The following is an 18,970-nucleotide window of genomic DNA, read 5'->3' on the forward strand; positions in this document are numbered from 1 at the left end:
CCAAGGGAGCTGATTGCCAGGGTGGCCCAAAGGCATGCTGAGTTATGTGACACGAGTCAAAGTTTCACAGAAGAATGGAAAGAGGGCATTACCCACCAAAAGGGGTTACTAGAGTTATGTGAGCTGACAGATTGGTAGCAGAGGTATCCCAGGCAGTAATCGCTGCCAACTGCTGTCCTGGAGTTCGAAAGCATTAAAATGAAACAAAAGAAACAAAAACTTTGAGCAAAAGCTATTTTATACCATAAAATAAATGCTGTAAAGTGCCACCACTTTACAGGTGTAAGACCAGAACCATTCAAAAGCAGAGTTAAACCAGGTTTGTTTTGGGGGTGTTTTTTTGGTGTTTTTTGCCACTTATTGGCCTCTGTATATTTTCATCCTTTTACACACCAACACCAAATCTCTCAAACAAAAATATCCCACATGGACATATTCACATAAATATATACACTGAAGAAGAGTACCACACTTCCTGTTCAAAAAAAAAGTATTATTAATATGGAAAAGAAATCTAGACCCAGAAATCCTATTGAAAAAACAAAAATTGCATTCCAGAATACTAACAGTTGGAATTAGAGCAGGCAAGGAATGGAGAAAGGACAAACCTTCTCTTCTCAGCACATACTCTGAAAGTCCTTCTCCTGCTTGTTCACCCTCCTGTCCATTTGCTCTCTAACAAAAATGTTAAACTTATTCTATCCCTATTCTATCTAGTTTAAACTAATTAAATGCCTCTGCTTCCATCTTACTACTTTCCTAAGCAATTTTCCCCCTAGATCTGCTTCCCACCTTCAAACCTTCCCTCTATTATCACTGCCAACCACCACCCTTGTGACTACCAACCCCTCCAGAAATCTTCTCCAGTTCAGGCTGGAGTGATGAAGGTCATTCACCACACCTGCATTAGACACTAAGGAAGTTACCTTAAGAAAAAATTTTCAGAAAAATTCTGGTTTAAGAAAAATTCTTCACCATCTACACAGAAAAAATAGGAACTGAAGGTGTAGGTGAAGAGTAGGCCCAAGAGATGACTGAGAAAATGGCAGAGAAATGCCCAAGGTGTCAGAAATCACAGGGGAGCTCCACTCGCCCTCCTTACCTATGGGCAGGCGGTTCTTTTTGTTAGCTGGAGTAGTTGCAGGAGAAAGCTGGGGGGTGTTATACGGAGTCATTTCAAGGCTGCTGCTTTTCCCTGGTTTGTTCTGGGGTAAATTTGCCAGCAAGTTTTCCAAAGCCATCCGATCTTCCTTAAGTTGATCGCTTGACATCACGTTCCGCATGAAGCCAACCTAAACACGGACAATCGTCTGGGTAAGAGCTGCAGTGCAAACCAGCCTGCTTTTGCCCAGGTGGAACATAAGGGAACAGGCTGACAGTGGCCCTTTCCAGGGGCAGGAGGCATTACCAGGGCAGTGAGCTGGCTGTAGGTCATGTACACCACGGTGCGGCTCAGCCCCTCCAGCAGGTTCACGGCCGACATCGGGGGAGTCTCGACCGCGCGCCCGTCGATCACCACGTCCAGGAAAGCAGCAACACAGCTCTGAGAGACAGCAGACAGCACGAATGAGACACCATCCCTCGGGTTTGGAATGAAACTTGGGACAGGAGTTAAGTGGTTTACAGAATAATTTAAGTTTCGCTTCCTACTTCTGAAATCTTGGGATAAAATGGCAGATATTTTAAGGTCACTGAAAAGCAAGCAAGGAAAGTGTGCAGTTACTTTTAGCATTTCCTTCGTTCCTTTCCTGCATTCCAAGGTGTTACTTACTTAAGTGTCCTCTTACAATTTAATGGAAAAAAAATAACGGCAGTAAACTGGCCCTTCCTGAAGAATCTGCTGAGCACAGACTGAAAATGAAACAAAGAAGCAAGGACATCACTTTCAAATCGGAGTGAAAATGTTACTTGTACAATAAACGTGTAGCTTTGTGTGGTGACTGTGTAACAACTAGAATTACCAAAACCTGGACAGATACAAGGTTACCAAGGATGCCAACAGGTTTTTAAACACTTGACAATCTATCAAAGGCCATCAGCTTCACTGTTGCTCTGATGAAGGGAACTGCTCTACGGCTACGGATGATCCATACTGAGAGCAAAAGCTGAATAAAAAAAGAAAAACTATGCAAAAAAGAAAGAGAAGTTACTTGCACTAAGAAATTACTTGGTGTTAAAACAGACATTATACTAAGGCTGTTTTCAGATCAAATGTTTTGTTAGGTTCAGTTGAAAAACCACAGACAGTAATTCAGTATTTCACAGAATCACAGAGTGGTTTGGGTTGGAAGAACCTTAAAGACCATCCAGTGCCAACCCCCTGTCATGGGCAGGGACACTTTCCACTAGACCAGGTTATTCCAAGCCCTGTCCAACCTGGCCTTGAACACTTACAGTGCTCAGTTGAAAATACCATTTAATTTAATTTTAAAAAATATTTTATTTTAAGAAGTATTAGGTCAGAGTAGAAGCAAGAACCCCCAACCCTTAATTCTAGTATTCAAGATTTTTTTTTTTCCCAGCTTTGTGCAGGATTTAATCTGCTTTTGATTACATGTAACTTGGAAATTAAACACTTGGTAAGTCCTTTGCAAAGTCTGAGAAAGGAGGCTGCAGAAGGATGATGATGTATTGGATTTTTTCAGCCTGGATTCTTACTTTGTCAAATTTAGCCAGGTTGCTCTTCGTACGTGGATCTCCCTCCTCAGAGCCTGTCATTGCCAGCTGCTGCAGAAGTCTCCCAACCTGAAATTAAAAAGTAGTACACAGAATAAGCCTTTCATACCATGATGGACCTGATTACAAAAAAAATATTCAAAAAGCCTCCTGCATTCTAAATCCTTTTTCATTTAATACTCCAAGGAATACTTCTGATTGAGTGGACAGAGATTTGTGCTTGCTTTCAGGGAAGACAAAAATGCAAGAAGCTTTAGGAAAAAAAGCAGTCATTGCCTTTAACAAGAAAATGTGCACACACAGTAGGCTGTGACCATCCATACTTCCCCCTCCCAGGAACAAAGCATGTTTTGTTTTTGCAGCACGTCAGAATTGAGAGTTGAATCTAGGTCATCTAAACCTAGAGATTTTCAAAGGCTGCATATATTTTACTAAGGAGGGCTAACTCTTATTTCAGAGCACATATCCCTTATTCATCCCCAACTGCAAAGCAACCCTCAATTTAAAGAGCTGCCAACTGCTCTGCTACAGCACGTGAGCAGTGACACAGGAGAGGATTGCTGCGTGATTGCACTGTAAGAATCACTCCCTGCCCACTTTATAGACTACAGTAAAAAGCAGGTTTTGTTCCTCACGTGGAGGAACATCCTCAGTCAGACAAGTGTTGCTCAACACCTTCAGATGACTCCTCTATGTAATATCATTAAATTGTCCAAGTGTTTGCATAATGACAAAAACTGGTCATGAGGGCTGGGGAATGCTCCAAGTAGAGCACTGGACATTACTGCCAGACAACAAGGGGTTTTCAGCAAAGTATTTCTTATTTTTTGCAATACCTGGCATAATATTTAACATTAGCAAGAACAGCATAACATTCTTTTTCACACATTCCAGAATTCATCTTCTAGTCATTTTTATGCCTTAGCTTCCATCCCTTAAAAACAGCTTTTATAAAGGATATTTTCAATTCTTCTAAGGGATACAGGAATACATGCTGTCAGTTTTTTCAAGCCAGTATTTTAAGCAAACAGATAAATTTTGGAGCCTGCCTTTTCAGCAACAATTAACACAAATATTTCGTTAGCATTCATTTTATAAGTAGGAGAGACAGTACCTTCACTTTTACTGTAGTAGCATCAGTTCTAGAGGGAAGAAAAAAGCCATTTATGTATTTTTAAGAGTGCCTTACTGTGAATCATACCTGCATCAGGTTAAATCTTGCCACCTCATTGATAGGAGCATCAGAAATGATGCCGTACTGCTCGGGGTTGACGATGGCAGGGCAGATGAAACAGGCCAGAAGGAGATCTGTGCACATGGCTCTGACCTCGCCAACCTCCAGCCTGTCCACACACGACAGCGTTTTGTACATCTGCGACACAATCCACCTCAAGCTGTGAGGAAAACAGTACGTGTTTTGTTTGAGATAGCCAATGAATTTGTTGACCAGGGTCACCAGCTTGGCCTCGTTGGAGTCAACCATCTCTTGGACTCTCTGCTTGAACTTTTCTGTGCCTTTCTCTCCAAATAACTTTTCCTGCTGTACTGGGGAGAATCTCTCGATTAACTTGTTTGCATCGGTTTCCAGGTGGTCTTCATCTTCAACCAGAAGCTGCATGATTGGCTCATGTAAGGTAGCAGTAAGAAAAAGTTTTGCAGAAAAGAGTCCTTCAGAGAAAAGCTTGAACAAGATGCTGAAGGCACAGGTGCCTCGTCTCAGGAGCCGCCTGGGGTTGTCGCTCTCCTTCAGTTCAAACTCAATCAGGTACCGCAGCACCTGCAGCAGGTAACTCTCATCCTCCTGCATGATGCAGTTGCCGTAAATGGAGGTGAACACTGTGTGAATGACGCTCTGGGTGTTGTCCTGGTTGAGCTTCTCTCCAGCAACCAGGCAGGACGCAATAAGCCTGGGGTTCTCCCTCAGTCTGTTCAGGAATTCTCCGTAAGCAGTCTCCTGGAATCCCAACTGCTTGTACCCGTCCACAAACTGTGTGTCCTCCAAGATTTTTGCGTGCTGGCAACATTCAGCAGGAGAAGCTTCAGCACTTTAAAGAAAAACATTGAAACACTTTAAGTAACTCTTAAGTAAACAAACTTGCTACGAGATGCCACGTGATCTATCTATTAACCAGGCTGCCACAGAGGAAGGAAGTCTTTCCAGAGAGTTACTACAAATTATTTGCAAATTCTGGATAGTTTGCTCTCATGAACAGAAGCAAAACAGACACAGGTATTAAAAAATAATTGCTTCAATGGCCAACAAGTAAGTTTCGGTGTAAGATTCCCCTGCTGAGGTTTGCTTTACAGCCTGACTATTTTTATGGCCAGCACAGCAAGGGCTGCAGGCTGTGAGGAGTGGTGCAGGGGGCAGCAGGGCGGGCTGTGCAGTACCTGGTGATGATGAGCCTGTCCAGGTTGATGCGCTGCTGCTTGGAGATCCAGGCCGTGCGGTACAGCCGCTCCGCCGTCTTCAGCACGTCGGCGTTGAGCCGCTGGATCAGCTGCTTCTCCGAGCTCACGTACAGCCGCTCCTGCTTCAGGTGATGGGCCAGCGTGTGGATGTCCAGCTTCACCATGGTGCCACAGCCCCCCTGGCACACAGAAGGGAGCGGGTCAGCCCCAGCAGGGAGGGAAGGAGCCCTGCCAGCCCCGCGGGCGGGCGGCGGGCACAGGCTGTTCCCTGTTCCCAGGCAGGGAGCAGGGAACGCTGCTGTGCCCCTCCTCAAATCCCCCAGCCTGCACGAGGCACTCTCTGAATTCATGCAAGCTTTCCAGGGCCGGTTACATTTGCTGTCACTCCTCAGGGACACTGGCAGACAAGCAGATGGTATTTTCAGCTCGCCCCGGTGAGCAGGAACAGGAGCACAGCCCTGCCACAACCCTGACCACACCTCAGGTACACGAGGTGGGAACCTGCCCTTACCTGGGGACACGTGGCCTGGCTACAGCTCAGGTGACACAAGGTCAGGGAGATGAAGACCAGCCCCCATTCCCACAGGCTGTTTGGGGAACGGGCACCCCTCCTTCATCCTAAAGCCCATCCACATAACCCAGCACTACCCAAGGATCTGGGTGTTGGAATCTCTCTGGCCTGTTGCCTCTCTCATCTATGCACCAGAAGCACCAAGCTCTCAATGCTGCTCTTTTCTGCTAAAAAAAAATATTTTTTTTTTAAATAATAACAATATTACTAATTAAGGAAAAAACCCACCAGACCACAAACCAAGGAGTATCAACACCCAGATAAGGCAGTAGTTGGAAATAAGCTTAGAGACTTTGCTCAACAGTAGAATTCATTCAGAAAAAATTCCTCAAATATTTCAATTCAGAAGAATATTTCTTTGGGCCATGATCCAAAAATGTTGTTTTATAGTGAGAAAAACTGAAACAACCATAGGCTTTCATAGCACGTCAGGGGCTAAAATCTACACAAACTCCTGCTCTGTATGAATGTAATATCAGTTTTAACTTCACAACTACAAAACATCTCAGTAGAGTATTGCACCACACAAGACACATTCCAGGAGAAAATCCATCTAAAAATTAACTGTCTGGGAGGAAAAAGCCCCATCAAGTGCATTAATATGGACAAAGGAAAAGGTACAATCATGCAGATCATGCAATTGATGGTTAACTGCTTCATGTCTTCCCCACCAGAACTAAGAGCCACACCAGCTAGTTTGGGAAGGACAAGGGTTTGATGTAGATACCACCTGTAACAGACCACAATGTACCTGTCGTGTGTAGCAGTATGGAGATGTCAGAGGGCTCTGGTGAGGAACCCTTCAAAGCAATCCTACATTAAAATAAAAACTTACTTCCCACAACCTGCAGTGACTCTGGACAAGCCTTGTTTCACAAACCCATTTAGACCATGCTTGAGAAACTACAAATAATGTGCTAGAATACCACGTGCTGGCCCAGTGCTCTCCCCTGCTAGTGTTTTAAAGATCTGTGTTTCACTCTTCAGCAGAGCAGCAGGTGATCCTCACTGAAGAACACAGATTAGCTCCCTAATTAGGCACAGGTTTCCCATTTGTTGGGTTTTTGCAGCCTGACAACCAGGTGCACTGACAACCATCACGGCTCCTTCTGTAATTAAGTCCTTTCATCTATAGTTTTAACCTCACAACCAGAAGCCAGGCATACATGAACAGAAAAGCTGTCACAATGCATAAAAAAATTCAGTTTTATTACACCTGAAGGTTTAAAGGCCATTCCTAGTAAGCACAGAAAATTGGGTATAAAGCTCTTTTTAAAAAACCCCTCCAAACTCAAAAAGACCCCAAACCAAATTCAGCAACCCTAACCAGAGGCTACAGCTGATGCATCCAAAAATGAGATTACGACAGGAACTTGAAGGATGTGCTAATTCAGATGTTTTTAACTAGGACAGTCTCAGAGAAATGATTAGAAGAAGAAACATTGCTGTTACTGCCAAAGTTCTTTGTGAAACAAATATCAACTTCTTGCAACAAATTTATTTTTAGTCTCAGAATTTAAGAGCTTGCAAAAAAAAAAAAAAAACAAACCAGCAGTAAACTTGCTACTGCCTGCAAACACAGTAGTAACCAGTTTTTAGGCTGTGAGCTCATGCTATCAGCCAGGAAAAAGAAGTTGAATCCATAAAAACACACACAAACAAGACCTGCAGAGCTGCCTTCTGCCCTTTCAGAGCTTCCCACTGTAGGGCTGTGTTCAAGAGCTGCTCATACTCGACCAAACCTGAACAGCTTTAGTTGGCATTTTCCACTTTCAGGTGTCAACCCACAGTCTCCACTTTCCTGGACAGAAAGTCAGTCCAAGTGGATCTTCTGCTTCTAAGCAAGTTTGGGAAGGAAGGGGAGGCCCACATGGAGTACCCCTAGGAACAGCCTGTTGCCTCTGCCTACAGTCCTATGCCTTTGTTTTGCCAAATTTCAAAACAAGTCTCTATTTTTGTGTAACAACCCCATTTAAGAGCAGACAAGCTGATTAAACAGCTCCTGAGGTGCTCCCTACACTTACAAGAAACTTCTCTCAGTTTCACTTAGGGTCTTTTTCTTTTTTTTTTTTTTTTTATTAGAGAAGATGTTTCCAGCATCAAGGATGGGCAAAGCTCCCTAAGAAGCCTCTGAGGAAGATGCTCTGCTCCTTCCTCCTTTGCCCAGGTCAGAGCAAGCTCCAAAAGCCCTGTCTGCAGCAGCCCACGCAGTCCCACACAGTCCAGAGTCCTGTTACACATGCACTAATCCACCTGCCCAGCAAAAAGAGGTCACACTCCTGCATTGTACCATTGGTGATGTCACCTGAAAAAGAGTGACAGCAGAAACCTCACCCCTGCTTGGAAGGTGAGGTGAGCACCCAGCAGAGGAACAACTTGGGCAGCTCCTGACGAAGAGCAGACACTGAGGCCTTGAGAAGCTGTGGGAAGTTGCCAAGTGCCGTGCATTCTGATTTCTCCTTTTCAACTAATTGCCTCTCTGAACTCCAGGCCCAAAACAAGGCTCCAAAGAGCTCCCTTAGCTGTATCTGTGCTGCTAAATATACTGGTCCTGTGACTACCTGATAACATCCCATCAGTTGGCCACTGCCCACGTGTGTCTTATCTGCCTCTGCTGCAGAACACCAGAAATAACGAAAGCGAGAGGAGAATCGATCCAGAACTGAGCCACAGCAGGTCACTGTGTGCCACTGCTTTGTCAAGAGCTGTGAAAATCCACAGGATTTTCCTCTCAATCCACAGGAATCTGCATGACAGCAGCTTTCACCTATGTACAAGAAAACGGGATCAGCAGCTTCCCCAGCTTGGTAACCTCCATAAAAATCCAAGTGGCTCATCTGCAAGGATTGCTGCTGAGATCCAGCTCTGTGGAGAGGAACACCTCATCACTGCCTTCCACCACTTTTTAAATTAATTATTCTGAAGCCACACACGCACAGCAAGCAAGAGCACAAACAACTCTGTCTTCACCTGAGGTCCCTGGCAGACACCTGAGAACATCAGGGATGTACAGCAGCAGTTTAACACACAATGTACTTCAGCAAGGCTCAGTGAAGAAAACCCAAAAAACCCAGCTGGGCAAGATGCACACGCTATCCCTCTCTTCAGACACTGGTATTACCAACACAGCTTGTCCTGAAAGAAAAAGCTATTGTACCACTAACACACCTACCTGACACACACTGCTCCTCCCCAAAACCTCTTCCCTTTACAGCAGTACAAAAAGACAGCAGCTGCATCCTCTGAGCAGGCTCCACAAGGTGCACTCCAGAGCTCTTGGGCCAAAGCTTCAGCAGCACTTGGCCACAGCCAACACTCAGTGACACGCCACAGAACAGCTCTGGAGCAGAGCCTCTGCTGATTCCTCGCTTGTCAGATTACCTTGTCAGCTGCTCATAAACAAAAAGCTGCCTGTAATTATCCAGCAATCTGGTTTGTGGCTACCACGCACAACACCTGGAATAGCAGATATCTGCACACAGCTGTATAAGGGAGTCACTTTAGGATATTTAGACATCCAACAGCCTGCTGTGGCTGAAGGAACAACAGATATGTAAGATTGTGCTATGTGCAGATTACTTTTCAATCCTGGAATTTCACGTTGATATGGAAACATTTCCATTTTCTGTCAGTCATTTCAAGACTACTCAGGAACCTACAAGTAACTGTGACACAGCAAGAGCAGCTTAGCACAACAACTCAGACAATTTCCCTTCATGATGCTCCACATATCAACAACAAAGACTGCATGACCTGACAGCATCCGAGATGCCTTGCCCTGCTGGCAGCACACATTTGTTCAGAACCCAAGGCAGTCTCTCCTTTGATGGACACGGGACACAGATTGCTTCCCACTCCTAAAAGCCCTGGAGAACACAACACTGAATCTTCAGGAGCTGAACTCCACCTGACAATGTCTGTGGCTTTGTCCTGTGGCATACAGGAACGAGCCACATCTCCTTGCATATTTCTGTGATTCAGGTGACAGCAGAGAGATTAAGTAAAGTGGTAAATACTGCTGGTACACCAGATCCTTCTTCCTCCTCCTGTGTTTCCTGCTCAGGGTTACTTGCTCCTCCTGAGTCTCGCTACGCAAGACTCAACTTCCAGAGCAAGTTTGGGCACATCTAACGTAGGCAGGGCAGGGCAAGGCAAAATCACTCCATCCTGCAGAAAAATAACTCCTAAGCAAGCCTGAATGGCTTCCAAGCTAATTCAGCCCTGATGAAGTACCTCTTTCCTCATTAGTATTTATAGTAGCCTCTCACCACAAGCCTTTTTCTTTACACAAGCTAAGTGCCCATCTCCCACAGCTGAGCTAGAAGAGATCTTTTTCAGCAGGACGGTTCACCATGACCTAGGACTCACTGCTGAACCCTCACGGTACAGCACCCACCAGCTCAAACACGCCTGTAACACACAAAATGCGGGTCCACTGTCTAATTGTCATTAGTAAGAAACTCATCCCTCACGTTTGTTTCTGCCCAGAGGCTGCTCTCAGCTAGCCCTGGACAAACTGTCCACATCCACGTGTGAGGAGAGCCTTGTTTCTCGTGCCCCGTAACAGAACTCATCAGTAAAGCACAGGATCAGCTGGCTACTAAATTATCTATTACGGCATTGCCATGTTGCATAAAATCAACAAAAGCACATAACCAGGCTAAAATCTATTCCAGTTGCTTGTGATGCCAGCAAGTGGAGTTCCCTTTAGGTGAGAGTCACACTAATAAAGTTTTAGCCAGAACAAGTGCAGAACTTGAAGCTGCTCAAACTGACAAAACCAACCTGTTCTCCTGAGAGCAGCTCCCTTCTCATCCACCAGGAAGGGCAGCTGCTACTGAGGAGAGTATGTTCTCCATTATCTGACAAATATCACATCAAAATCCGTGTGCTGAGCATCTTAAATATTTTGGAACCCTCCTCAGCAGCAGCAGTTGAAAAGTGCGTCCTGAAGCCACCATCCTGCTGCTTTTACAGAGCATTTCAGATTTCGCGTACTGCCCGTGCCATTTCCCTTCCATCCTCTTCAGATTGCAGCTTCTACTCGTGAGTCAACTGCATCGTTCACCAAAATAGCACTTCACCTATCAGTAAGTGTAGTGTCACATGCTCGCTCCGAGAGCTCCATCCCAACAGCTCTCAGGAGCGCGGTATCATGACTTTGCAAGAAAAAAAGCCCGATACTGCCCGCCTCGAGTTCTCCAGCGTCAGGGGTCTGCGAGGAACCAAAAAGGGAAGTCACCACACTGGTCAAGTTTCAAGTTTTAAACCTGCACAACACAAAAGCCGTGAGGGAGAGGCGGCAGGAGCGGCTCCCGGAGCCGCCAGGGCCCCGCTCCAAGGGCTCCGCTTCTCCGAATGCCTCCGCACGGGGACCGCCGGTGCCCGGAGCGGCCGGGCGGGCAGGGCTGCCCAGGGCACAGGGGCACGGACGAACCGCCAGCAAACCGCACCGACAACTTCTGCCGCCGCCCCCGCACCGCTCCCCCGCCTCCCGGGCGCTCTATCGCGATAAACCCACCCGACATACCCTCCTCGGCTCCGTCTCTCCTCGGCTGCCCGCCTTCCCTCTCGCTTCCCTGGAAAAACCAAAGGGTTTTGTCAGGCCCCGGGCCTTCCTCCGCCTCCCACCGCTCCCTCCTCCTCCTCGGGGGGAGGAAGCCGAGCGCTGTCGCGGGATTCGAGCGTGTCCCTACCCGGCCAGCGCCCCGGCGGCTCCCGCTGCGGCCCGGGCGGGCGCGGCACTGCGCAGGCGGCGACGGCGCTCCTGGGACTTGTAGTCCCGGGGCCGGCACCGGGAGCGGGGCCGGGGCGAGGCGGAGCGGGGCGAGGGCCGGGCGGAGCCGGGGCCGCTCTCGGAGCTTCGCTCCGCCGTCAGCCCCGGCTCCGCCCGGCCCCGGCTTGTGCGTGCGGGGCTCGGTGTCGCGACGTGGCGGAGCCTCGCGGCCGGCTGGCGGCGGCGGGACGGGCGGCGGCTGCCCGGGGACGGGTCCCGGTGTCGCCTCAGGGCGCTGGGCACGCGCGTGTCACCTCACACCCGACGGGGGCGGCGCGGGGCTCTGCCCGGAGACCCCGCATGGCCCGGCCATGATGCCGGCCCGGCTCCAACCTTCCCCGCACCTCCCTCCCGGCAGTGCCCCGGTACCGCCCGTACCCCCGGTGCCCCCGGGAGCGGCGGCGCCCCCCCCACCACCACCGGCGGGTTATTCCCCCACCCCGGCCGGTAACCATGGAAACTTCCAGAAGTGCCCCCCCCCCACCCCGCGGCCGTGGTCCCGCCCAGCCAATGGGGACGCTCCGCTTGGCTCACGCTTCTCTGTGGCCGCGGCCGGCGGGTGGAACCAATGGGGCGGCGCGAGGGGGGCGCGCCGGGCACGGCGGAGCGGCCGCGCGGTGCTCGCCAATCGCGGGAGGCCAGCTTGGTAGCAGCCGGCCAATGGGGAGGCTCCAGCGAGGGCGCGGCAGCCAATGGAGAGGCTCCACGAAGGGGTAACGGAAGGTATAAAAGGGCGGGCGGCGCGGCCTGGCGCCTCAGCGGCGATCAGGGCGCGGCGCTTCTGCACGGTGAGGGCCGGGCGCGACCGGGGCCGCCCGGGGCTGGGCCGGTGCTGGGGGGGGGGAATGGCGGTTGAGGACACGGAAAGATCGGGTGGGGACGAGGGGGGTGATTCCGCACGGCGGGGGCTGGGTGGTTGCGGCGCGGGGGGCGGCCACGCACGTGGCGCCTCCGTTGTGTAACCGGCGGCCTCTCGGTAGGTGGGCGCAGGTGAGCGGTCGCTATGAGGCTTCTGCTGCTGACGCTGCTGGCGCTGGGCGCCGTCTGGGCGGACGACGAGGAGAAGAAGGAGGACGTGGGCACGGTGGTGGGCATCGACCTGGGCACCACCTACTCCTGGTGCGTGGGGACGGGCACGGGGGGCTGGTGGGCAGCGCTGGGGCCCCGTCTGGGGCGGCCGGGCCTGCGGGCCCACGGGAGGCGCTGGGAAGCGCCTGCGGGCCCGGGCGGGCGCAGGGAGGAGCAGAGGGGGAGGCGGGCGCGGGGGGGGGATGTGTGCAGGCCGCGGCCCCGCCTGACCGTTCCGCTCCCCCCCAACCCCAGCGTGGGCGTATTCAAGAACGGGCGCGTGGAAATCATCGCCAATGACCAGGGGAACCGCATCACGCCGTCCTATGTGGCCTTCACCCCCGAGGGGGAGCGCCTGATCGGAGATGCTGCCAAGAACCAGCTCACATCCAACCCGGAGAACACCGTATTCGATGCCAAGCGGCTCATCGGCCGCACCTGGAACGACCCCTCCGTGCAGCAGGACATCAAGTACCTGCCCTTCAAGGTGGGCGCCGAGTGCACAGGCGGGGGGGGCTGGAGGGGAGGACCTACAGTTCTGGTCAGAAGAGGCATCTGCTCACAGTGCTCCCCAGGAGGATTGGTGTGTAAACAACAGTTCCTGGTGTTAGCTGCAGTCATGCTATGCCTGTCATAGAGGTTTTGCTTGATGTTCAGAAAGAACCATGGGAACAATTTGGAATAGTTGAATGGGACAGTATCCATTGTTCTCCTCAGGTGGTTGAGAAGAAAGCCAAGCCCCATATTCAGGTTGATGTTGGAGGTGGACAGACAAAAACATTTGCTCCTGAAGAAATTTCTGCAATGGTCCTGACAAAGATGAAGGAAACAGCAGAGGCTTACTTGGGGAAGAAGGTAAGTATACAGGAAACACTGGTGACAACCTGGATTAGCAGCTTTAGGAAATGGGAGAAGGGTAGGCTGCCCCAGGACTGCCCTGGCCATCCCAAACCGCAGCCAGTGCTGCAGGCCCCTTCAGCAGCCCTGTTCGATGGGCTAAGCTGGTGCTGGCTCTTCACCTCTAAAGATGGGCTGCTCGTTCCCTGCACTGCTCAGAGAGGCTGCTACTGCTTACCGACTGTTTTTTCTGTCATTTCTCTAACAAAGCTGTCCCTCCCTGCTCAGGTGACCCACGCTGTTGTCACGGTGCCAGCCTACTTCAACGATGCCCAGCGCCAGGCCACCAAGGACGCTGGCACCATCGCGGGGCTCAACGTGATGCGGATCATCAACGAGCCGTGAGTACCTCGCCCTGTCCTGCCCCAGGGGAGCTGTGCGCTGGCACCCCCAGGCCTGACAGCCTGTTCCCTGTACAGAACAGCTGCTGCCATTGCTTATGGACTGGACAAGAGAGAGGGAGAGAAGAACATCCTCGTATTCGACCTGGGCGGTGGAACTTTCGATGTGTCCCTCCTCACAATTGACAACGGAGTCTTTGAAGTGGTGGCTACTAATGGTGACACTCACCTGGGTGGAGAAGACTTTGACCAGCGTGTTATGGAGCACTTCATCAAGCTCTACAAGAAGAAGACTGGCAAAGATGTTAGGAAGGATAACAGAGCTGTGCAGAAGCTGAGGCGGGAGGTGGAGAAGGCCAAGCGAGCTTTGTCATCTCAGCACCAGGCCAGGATTGAAATAGAGTCCTTCTTTGAAGGAGAAGATTTTTCAGAGACACTCACTCGAGCCAAGTTTGAGGAGCTGAACATGGTAAGTTTAGAAAGGTAAAGTTACACAGCCTCAGCTCTGGATTGGGACTGTGGAATGTGCAGCATCTCATGCTGTGACATTGCACTTTGGAGTATAAATAACTCTGTGTAAGCAGGCAGCTGTTGCCTGCCAGGGAGCTGGGCCTCAGACAGTTTGACATCTCTGCTCTGTAGTGGTTGTACTTTGTACCTCTGGGGCTGCACAATGGGTTGTGCTGGGAATACAGTCTCACAGTCCTTGGGGTTTGGTCTTTGCAGGACCTGTTCCGTTCCACTATGAAGCCTGTTCAGAAAGTCCTGGAAGATTCTGACCTGAAGAAGTCTGATATTGACGAGATTGTCCTGGTTGGTGGATCGACTCGCATCCCCAAAATCCAGCAGCTCGTTAAAGAGTTCTTCAATGGGAAGGAGCCTTCTCGTGGCATTAACCCAGATGAGGCTGTGGCCTACGGCGCGGCTGTCCAGGCCGGGGTGCTCTCTGGGGACCAGGATACAGGTAATGGCACCCTCACTGCCACCTAAGAGTTGCCTCAACACTGCATGTTGGGCATGGACAAGCAAACGCAGACAAACGTGGATCTTTTCCAGTCCTTGGAGTTCTGTGCCTCTGAGGCCTCAGGATGCTGTCTGCAGTGCTGTGTTTGGTGCTGAAGTTGTGTCACAGTCTTGCCTTTGATCTGTTCCAGGTGACTTGGTGTTGCTCGATGTCTGTCCCCTGACTCTTGGCATTGAGACCGTTGGAGGTGTCATGACCAAGCTGATCCCAAGAAACACCGTTGTTCCCACAAAGAAGTCTCAGATCTTCTCCACAGCTTCTGACAACCAGCCAACTGTGACCATCAAGGTCTATGAAGGTGGGTGTCAGCTGTGGTGGCCCATGTGACAGCTGCAGTCTGTCTGCTGTAGGGTTTTTGTTCTTGTTTCTGATTGTCACAAAGGCTGTAGGTACTTTGGTTGTGGAACTGTCACTCATGGTTTCACAAAGTACAGGCCACGGCTGGGAAAGAAAGTAACCCTGTCTCATTGTTTCTTGCAGGTGAACGTCCCCTGACCAAGGACAACCATCTCCTGGGCACCTTTGATCTCACGGGAATCCCTCCTGCCCCTCGTGGTGTCCCCCAGATCGAGGTCACCTTTGAAATCGATGTGAACGGGATCCTCCGTGTCACGGCCGAGGACAAGGGCACCGGCAACAAGAACAAGATCACGATCACAAACGATCAGAACCGGCTGACGCCAGAGGAGATCGAGAGGATGGTGAACGATGCTGAGAAGTTTGCCGAGGAAGACAAGAAGCTGAAGGAACGCATCGATGCCCGGAATGAGCTGGAAAGCTACGCCTATTCCCTGAAGAATCAGATTGGGGACAAGGAGAAGCTGGGTGGGAAGCTGTCCTCTGAGGACAAGGAAACAATAGAGAAAGCAGTGGAGGAAAAGATCGAGTGGCTGGAAAGCCATCAGGATGGGGACATAGAAGATTTCAAAGCACAAAAGAAGGAGCTGGAGGAGGTGGTTCAGCCCATCGTTAGCAAGCTGTACGGCAGCGCCGGCCCCCCGCCCGGCGACGAGGAGGCAGCAGAGAAGGACGAGTTGTAGATACCGGCGTCTCCGAATGTGGTGTGTGTATATATTGGACTCAGGAACACTTGTTTAAAATATTGAACTCTTAATTTGGAATGTAACTTTGAATCTTCACTCGTGAGTGGAGCTGGAACCGCTAGCCCGACGTGGCTGTATCCTGCTTTTCGTTAGCAGTTGCTCGATGTCTGGGATGGGGAGTGGGGTGGGAGTGTAAATGTGGGTCTAGAAGTATTGGCAGTGGAACATTCTATTTAACAACTTGGTCATGTGAACTTGGTGTAGAGCTTTTCTACCTGGAGTGACCACAATAAATTTGTTATTTACACTGGACTCTCTCCTGGTTCTGTGATCTCCATTCCCCAGCTCCAGCCAGGATCTGGATTAACCCTAAAGAAGGATGGAGTGCAGCGCACCCCCTCAAGGTCACTTTTCATGGGCCCATGGACAGTGGGAGGTCTGAAAGCAGGAGCTGAGCCTCTGTTGCCTTGGGGTGAGCTGGGATTCAGTTTCTGAAGGGAGCAGGTGGACTTAGACCTCACTGCAGTTTTACAGCAGATCCTGATAAGGAAGGGGGGGATCAAGCCTGAGCTGCCTGAAAAGGGGCAGCTTTTACTGAGCTGGGAGAAGGAGGTTATCCACCAGCACTCACTGCCTGCAGTAGTAGTGGTGGTGCCCAGCAGTGAGGGAGGAGCTTGGCTTAATTATGTTTTCTTGCAGTATTAAAACTTCAGAGCTTTTAATGAAGTGTCATATGAAACAGACCAGTTTTCTGAAGACTGAAAAGTAGTTTACACCTAATAAAGGTTCTTAGAAAAAAAAAAAAAGAAGCCTAATTGAAATTTGGTCTCTTTATTTAACTGATCCTTTTCCAATCCATGGGATTAGTTAAGTCCACAGTGACCTTGTCTGGTGCCAGCTCCAGCAGTGCCTGAAAACACCTTGGCTCCTGCCACGTTCCCTGGGCTGGGGCTGCAGCAGGACCATGTTCAGGCAGAGCCCCTGCCCCTCAAGGGTGTCAGCACCGTGCCAGCTGCCCAGGGGTAAGGACGTGTTCAAGTGACAGAATTGACCCCAGGGGCTGAGGCTGGTGCTGTGGGACTCTCCTCAATGAGGGTGACCAGGCACTCCCTGTGTATCTGCCCCTGTGTGTCCATGCCCCCGAACACGAACAGCAGGTGGACAAAGGTGTCTTCAGCACAGCCCTCTCCCAGGTCCTGCTGGAGGGGCTCAGCTCTGTCCCCTGCTGCCACAGGTGCCTCTGTCCCAGCTGGGCTGTCTCCTGTGTCCCCGTGTGCCCCAGCCTGCCAGGGAATGACACACATGGCGTGGTCCAGCCTCCCGCTGGGCAGGGGAGATTCAAACTGCAGGAGTGTCCACTGCTGCCTTCCTGCAGTGCAAAGATACAGTCACAGCTTTAAACATCACACGCCAGACTGTGACACCATGAATTAAAACAGTTCTGAGCGTTCAGTCTGGCAGCGGTGTAACTCTGGGGGAAGCCCAGGGTGAGCAGGTACCACGTTCCCCAGCTGCCTGGCATCTACCCTGGCAGCCCTGAGAGCAGCCTCCCTACCTGTGTGATACTTGTATGTGGTATCCAGTGTCCCATCTGGACCTATTCCACCAAAAATGTACAAGTGGTCCTGGAATGCTGCTGAGGAGTGGGATGCCCGTCCTCCAGGGACGTCCCCAGTGGCCGGGATCTTCTCCCATCTCATGTCATCTGGTGCAGGAAACAACACGTCCACGGTCATGCACTGCACAAACCCCACGCGTTTTGTTGATTTAAACAAAGAAGGTAACACTTTAAGTACTTAAGGACTAGTATTTCAGGAAAAAACGCCCCCTGAAATGAAAGCACATTGCCCACAGGCACTGCAGTGCCTCCATCCACACTTACTGGTATCGATGCAGAACAGGTCACTGTAAAAAACATCTCCAGCTAAACCCCCATGGATGAAGAGTTTGGTCCCAACTGCAACCACGGCGTGTCCGTGCCGAGGAGAAGGGGGATCACCCTGAGTCTCCGGCTGGGACCAGGTCAGGGTGCCTAAAAATGGGAGTGCACGTGCATTAGGAAGAAAACTCTGGAAATTCTACAGAGCAGCAACCCCGGAGCCCAGCCAAGGCTTCCCATCCAAGGCACTGGGTCTGAATTCCCAGTGACCACATGAGCACAAGGGCCTGTCAAAGGAAGAACCCATCCCGTGGGACTCGCCTCCAAACAGAGCTCAACCATTCCAGCCCCCTGACTGCACCGCAAGGGCAGAGCTGCCAGCCCACAGGTGGGAGGTACCTGTGTCGAACGCGTGCAGCCGCTGGTCTTTAACGGGCTCTGCTCCCCTGTCGCCACCCCCGAACACGAACAGCCGGGCCCCGATGGCCGCCGAGGACGTGTGGAATGTCCGAGCTTGCGGCTGCTCCCCCCTCACGGCAGGGCTCTGCCACCTTCCTGTTTCTAGTTAAGACATTTGATTAACCGAACCACCAGCGGGGCAACAGAGGCCAGGCCGGCCGTGCAGCCGCGAAGCCCGGCCCGCTGCGGGCACTCACCGGGGTCCAGCGCCTGAACGCAGCCGCGGTTCCCGGCGGGGTGCGCTCCGCCGAACACCCAGAGGCGCGGGGGGCCGCCGGCGGGCAGGAACGTGGCGTGCTCGTAGCGCGGCCGCAGCCCGCGCCAGCCGGCGGGGACCCAGCGCAGCGGGGCTGTGGACGGGGACAGGCGATCGCACCCGGCACCGCTCGCGGTCCCGGTCCCGGTCCCGGTCCCGGTCCCGGTCCCGGTCCCGGTCCCAGCCCCGGCCCGGCCCGGCCCGGCCCTCACCCAGCTCCACGAAATGCGCGTCCGCGAAGGCGCCGGCGGGGTCGGCACCGGCCAGCAGCAGGACGCGGCCGGGCAGGAGGAGGCAGCCGAGTCCCACGCGGCCGCGGGGCCGCTCCCCGCGCGGGCTCAGCCGGTACCTGCGGGGCGAGGGCGGCGCTCAGCGCGGGCTGCGCCGGCCCGGGCTCCCGCCGCTTCCCCCGCCCCACTCACCGCTATCCCCCCATGACCCCCGCCCCGCTCCGCGCCGTGCCCCCGCCGCGCTCACCACCGTCCCGGGCGCGGCCGCCGCCCCGGCTGCAGCAGCGGCAGCGCCCGCGGCGCCATGGCGGCGGGGCCGCTGCCGGGACCGGCCCGGC

The 18,970-nt window shown here is 51.8% G+C and overlaps 3 protein-coding genes across 8 annotated transcripts in view; 1 reads left to right on the forward strand and 2 right to left on the reverse strand.

Annotated features, from left to right (window-relative positions):
• GAPVD1 (GTPase activating protein and VPS9 domains 1) overlaps window positions 1-12,054 on the reverse strand; it is a 29,316-nt gene extending 17,262 nt beyond the window's left edge. For 2 of the 5 annotated variants that reach the window (XM_053962458.1, XM_053962459.1), the window contains exons 1-5: window positions 5,068-5,267; window positions 3,878-4,721; window positions 2,659-2,745; window positions 1,409-1,543; window positions 1,103-1,292 (exon numbers count right to left, since the gene is read on the reverse strand). In XM_053962458.1, the coding sequence (XP_053818433.1) occupies window positions 1,103-1,292; window positions 1,409-1,543; window positions 2,659-2,745; window positions 3,878-4,721; window positions 5,068-5,252 (1,441 nt within the window). In that variant the 5' untranslated portion in view covers window positions 5,253-5,267. Of the gene's footprint in view, window positions 1-1,102; window positions 1,293-1,408; window positions 1,544-2,658; window positions 2,746-3,877; window positions 4,722-5,067; window positions 5,268-10,444; window positions 10,464-11,189; window positions 11,239-11,355; window positions 11,492-11,969 lie in introns of those variants that run through there. The other 3 variants (XM_053962457.1, XM_053962456.1, XM_053962460.1) reach the window with 3 other exon arrangements.
• Window positions 12,055-12,072: 18 nt separating this feature from the next.
• HSPA5 (heat shock protein family A (Hsp70) member 5) lies at window positions 12,073-16,120 on the forward strand. Of its 2 annotated transcripts, none has more exons than XM_053962462.1 (9): window positions 12,073-12,158; window positions 12,416-12,554; window positions 12,759-12,990; window positions 13,221-13,358; window positions 13,629-13,741; window positions 13,820-14,210; window positions 14,468-14,705; window positions 14,896-15,063; window positions 15,246-16,120. In XM_053962462.1, exons 2-9 carry the CDS (start codon window positions 12,439-12,441, stop codon window positions 15,803-15,805), a joined length of 1,956 nt encoding a protein of 651 aa, XP_053818437.1. In that variant the 5' UTR covers window positions 12,073-12,158; window positions 12,416-12,438; the 3' UTR covers window positions 15,806-16,120. The 2 variants fall into 2 exon arrangements, with proteins under 2 accessions (XP_053818437.1, XP_053818436.1); XM_053962461.1 differs by having other exon boundaries at window positions 12,139-12,223.
• Window positions 16,121-16,623: 503 nt separating this feature from the next.
• Window positions 16,624-18,947, reverse strand: RABEPK (Rab9 effector protein with kelch motifs). The gene is made up of 7 exons (XM_053962464.1): window positions 18,880-18,947; window positions 18,615-18,751; window positions 18,344-18,496; window positions 18,087-18,248; window positions 17,691-17,840; window positions 17,364-17,513; window positions 16,624-17,177 (listed from the first exon to the last, which is right to left on the reverse strand). Exons 1-7 carry the CDS (start codon window positions 18,936-18,938, stop codon window positions 16,843-16,845), a joined length of 1,146 nt encoding a protein of 381 aa, XP_053818439.1. The 5' UTR covers window positions 18,939-18,947; the 3' UTR covers window positions 16,624-16,842.
• Between the last annotated feature and the right edge of the window lie 23 nt (window positions 18,948-18,970).

The sequence above is a fragment of the Vidua chalybeata genome, chromosome 21, assembly GCF_026979565.1.
Source record: "Vidua chalybeata isolate OUT-0048 chromosome 21, bVidCha1 merged haplotype, whole genome shotgun sequence".
Classification (NCBI taxonomy): domain Eukaryota; kingdom Metazoa; phylum Chordata; class Aves; order Passeriformes; family Viduidae; genus Vidua; species Vidua chalybeata.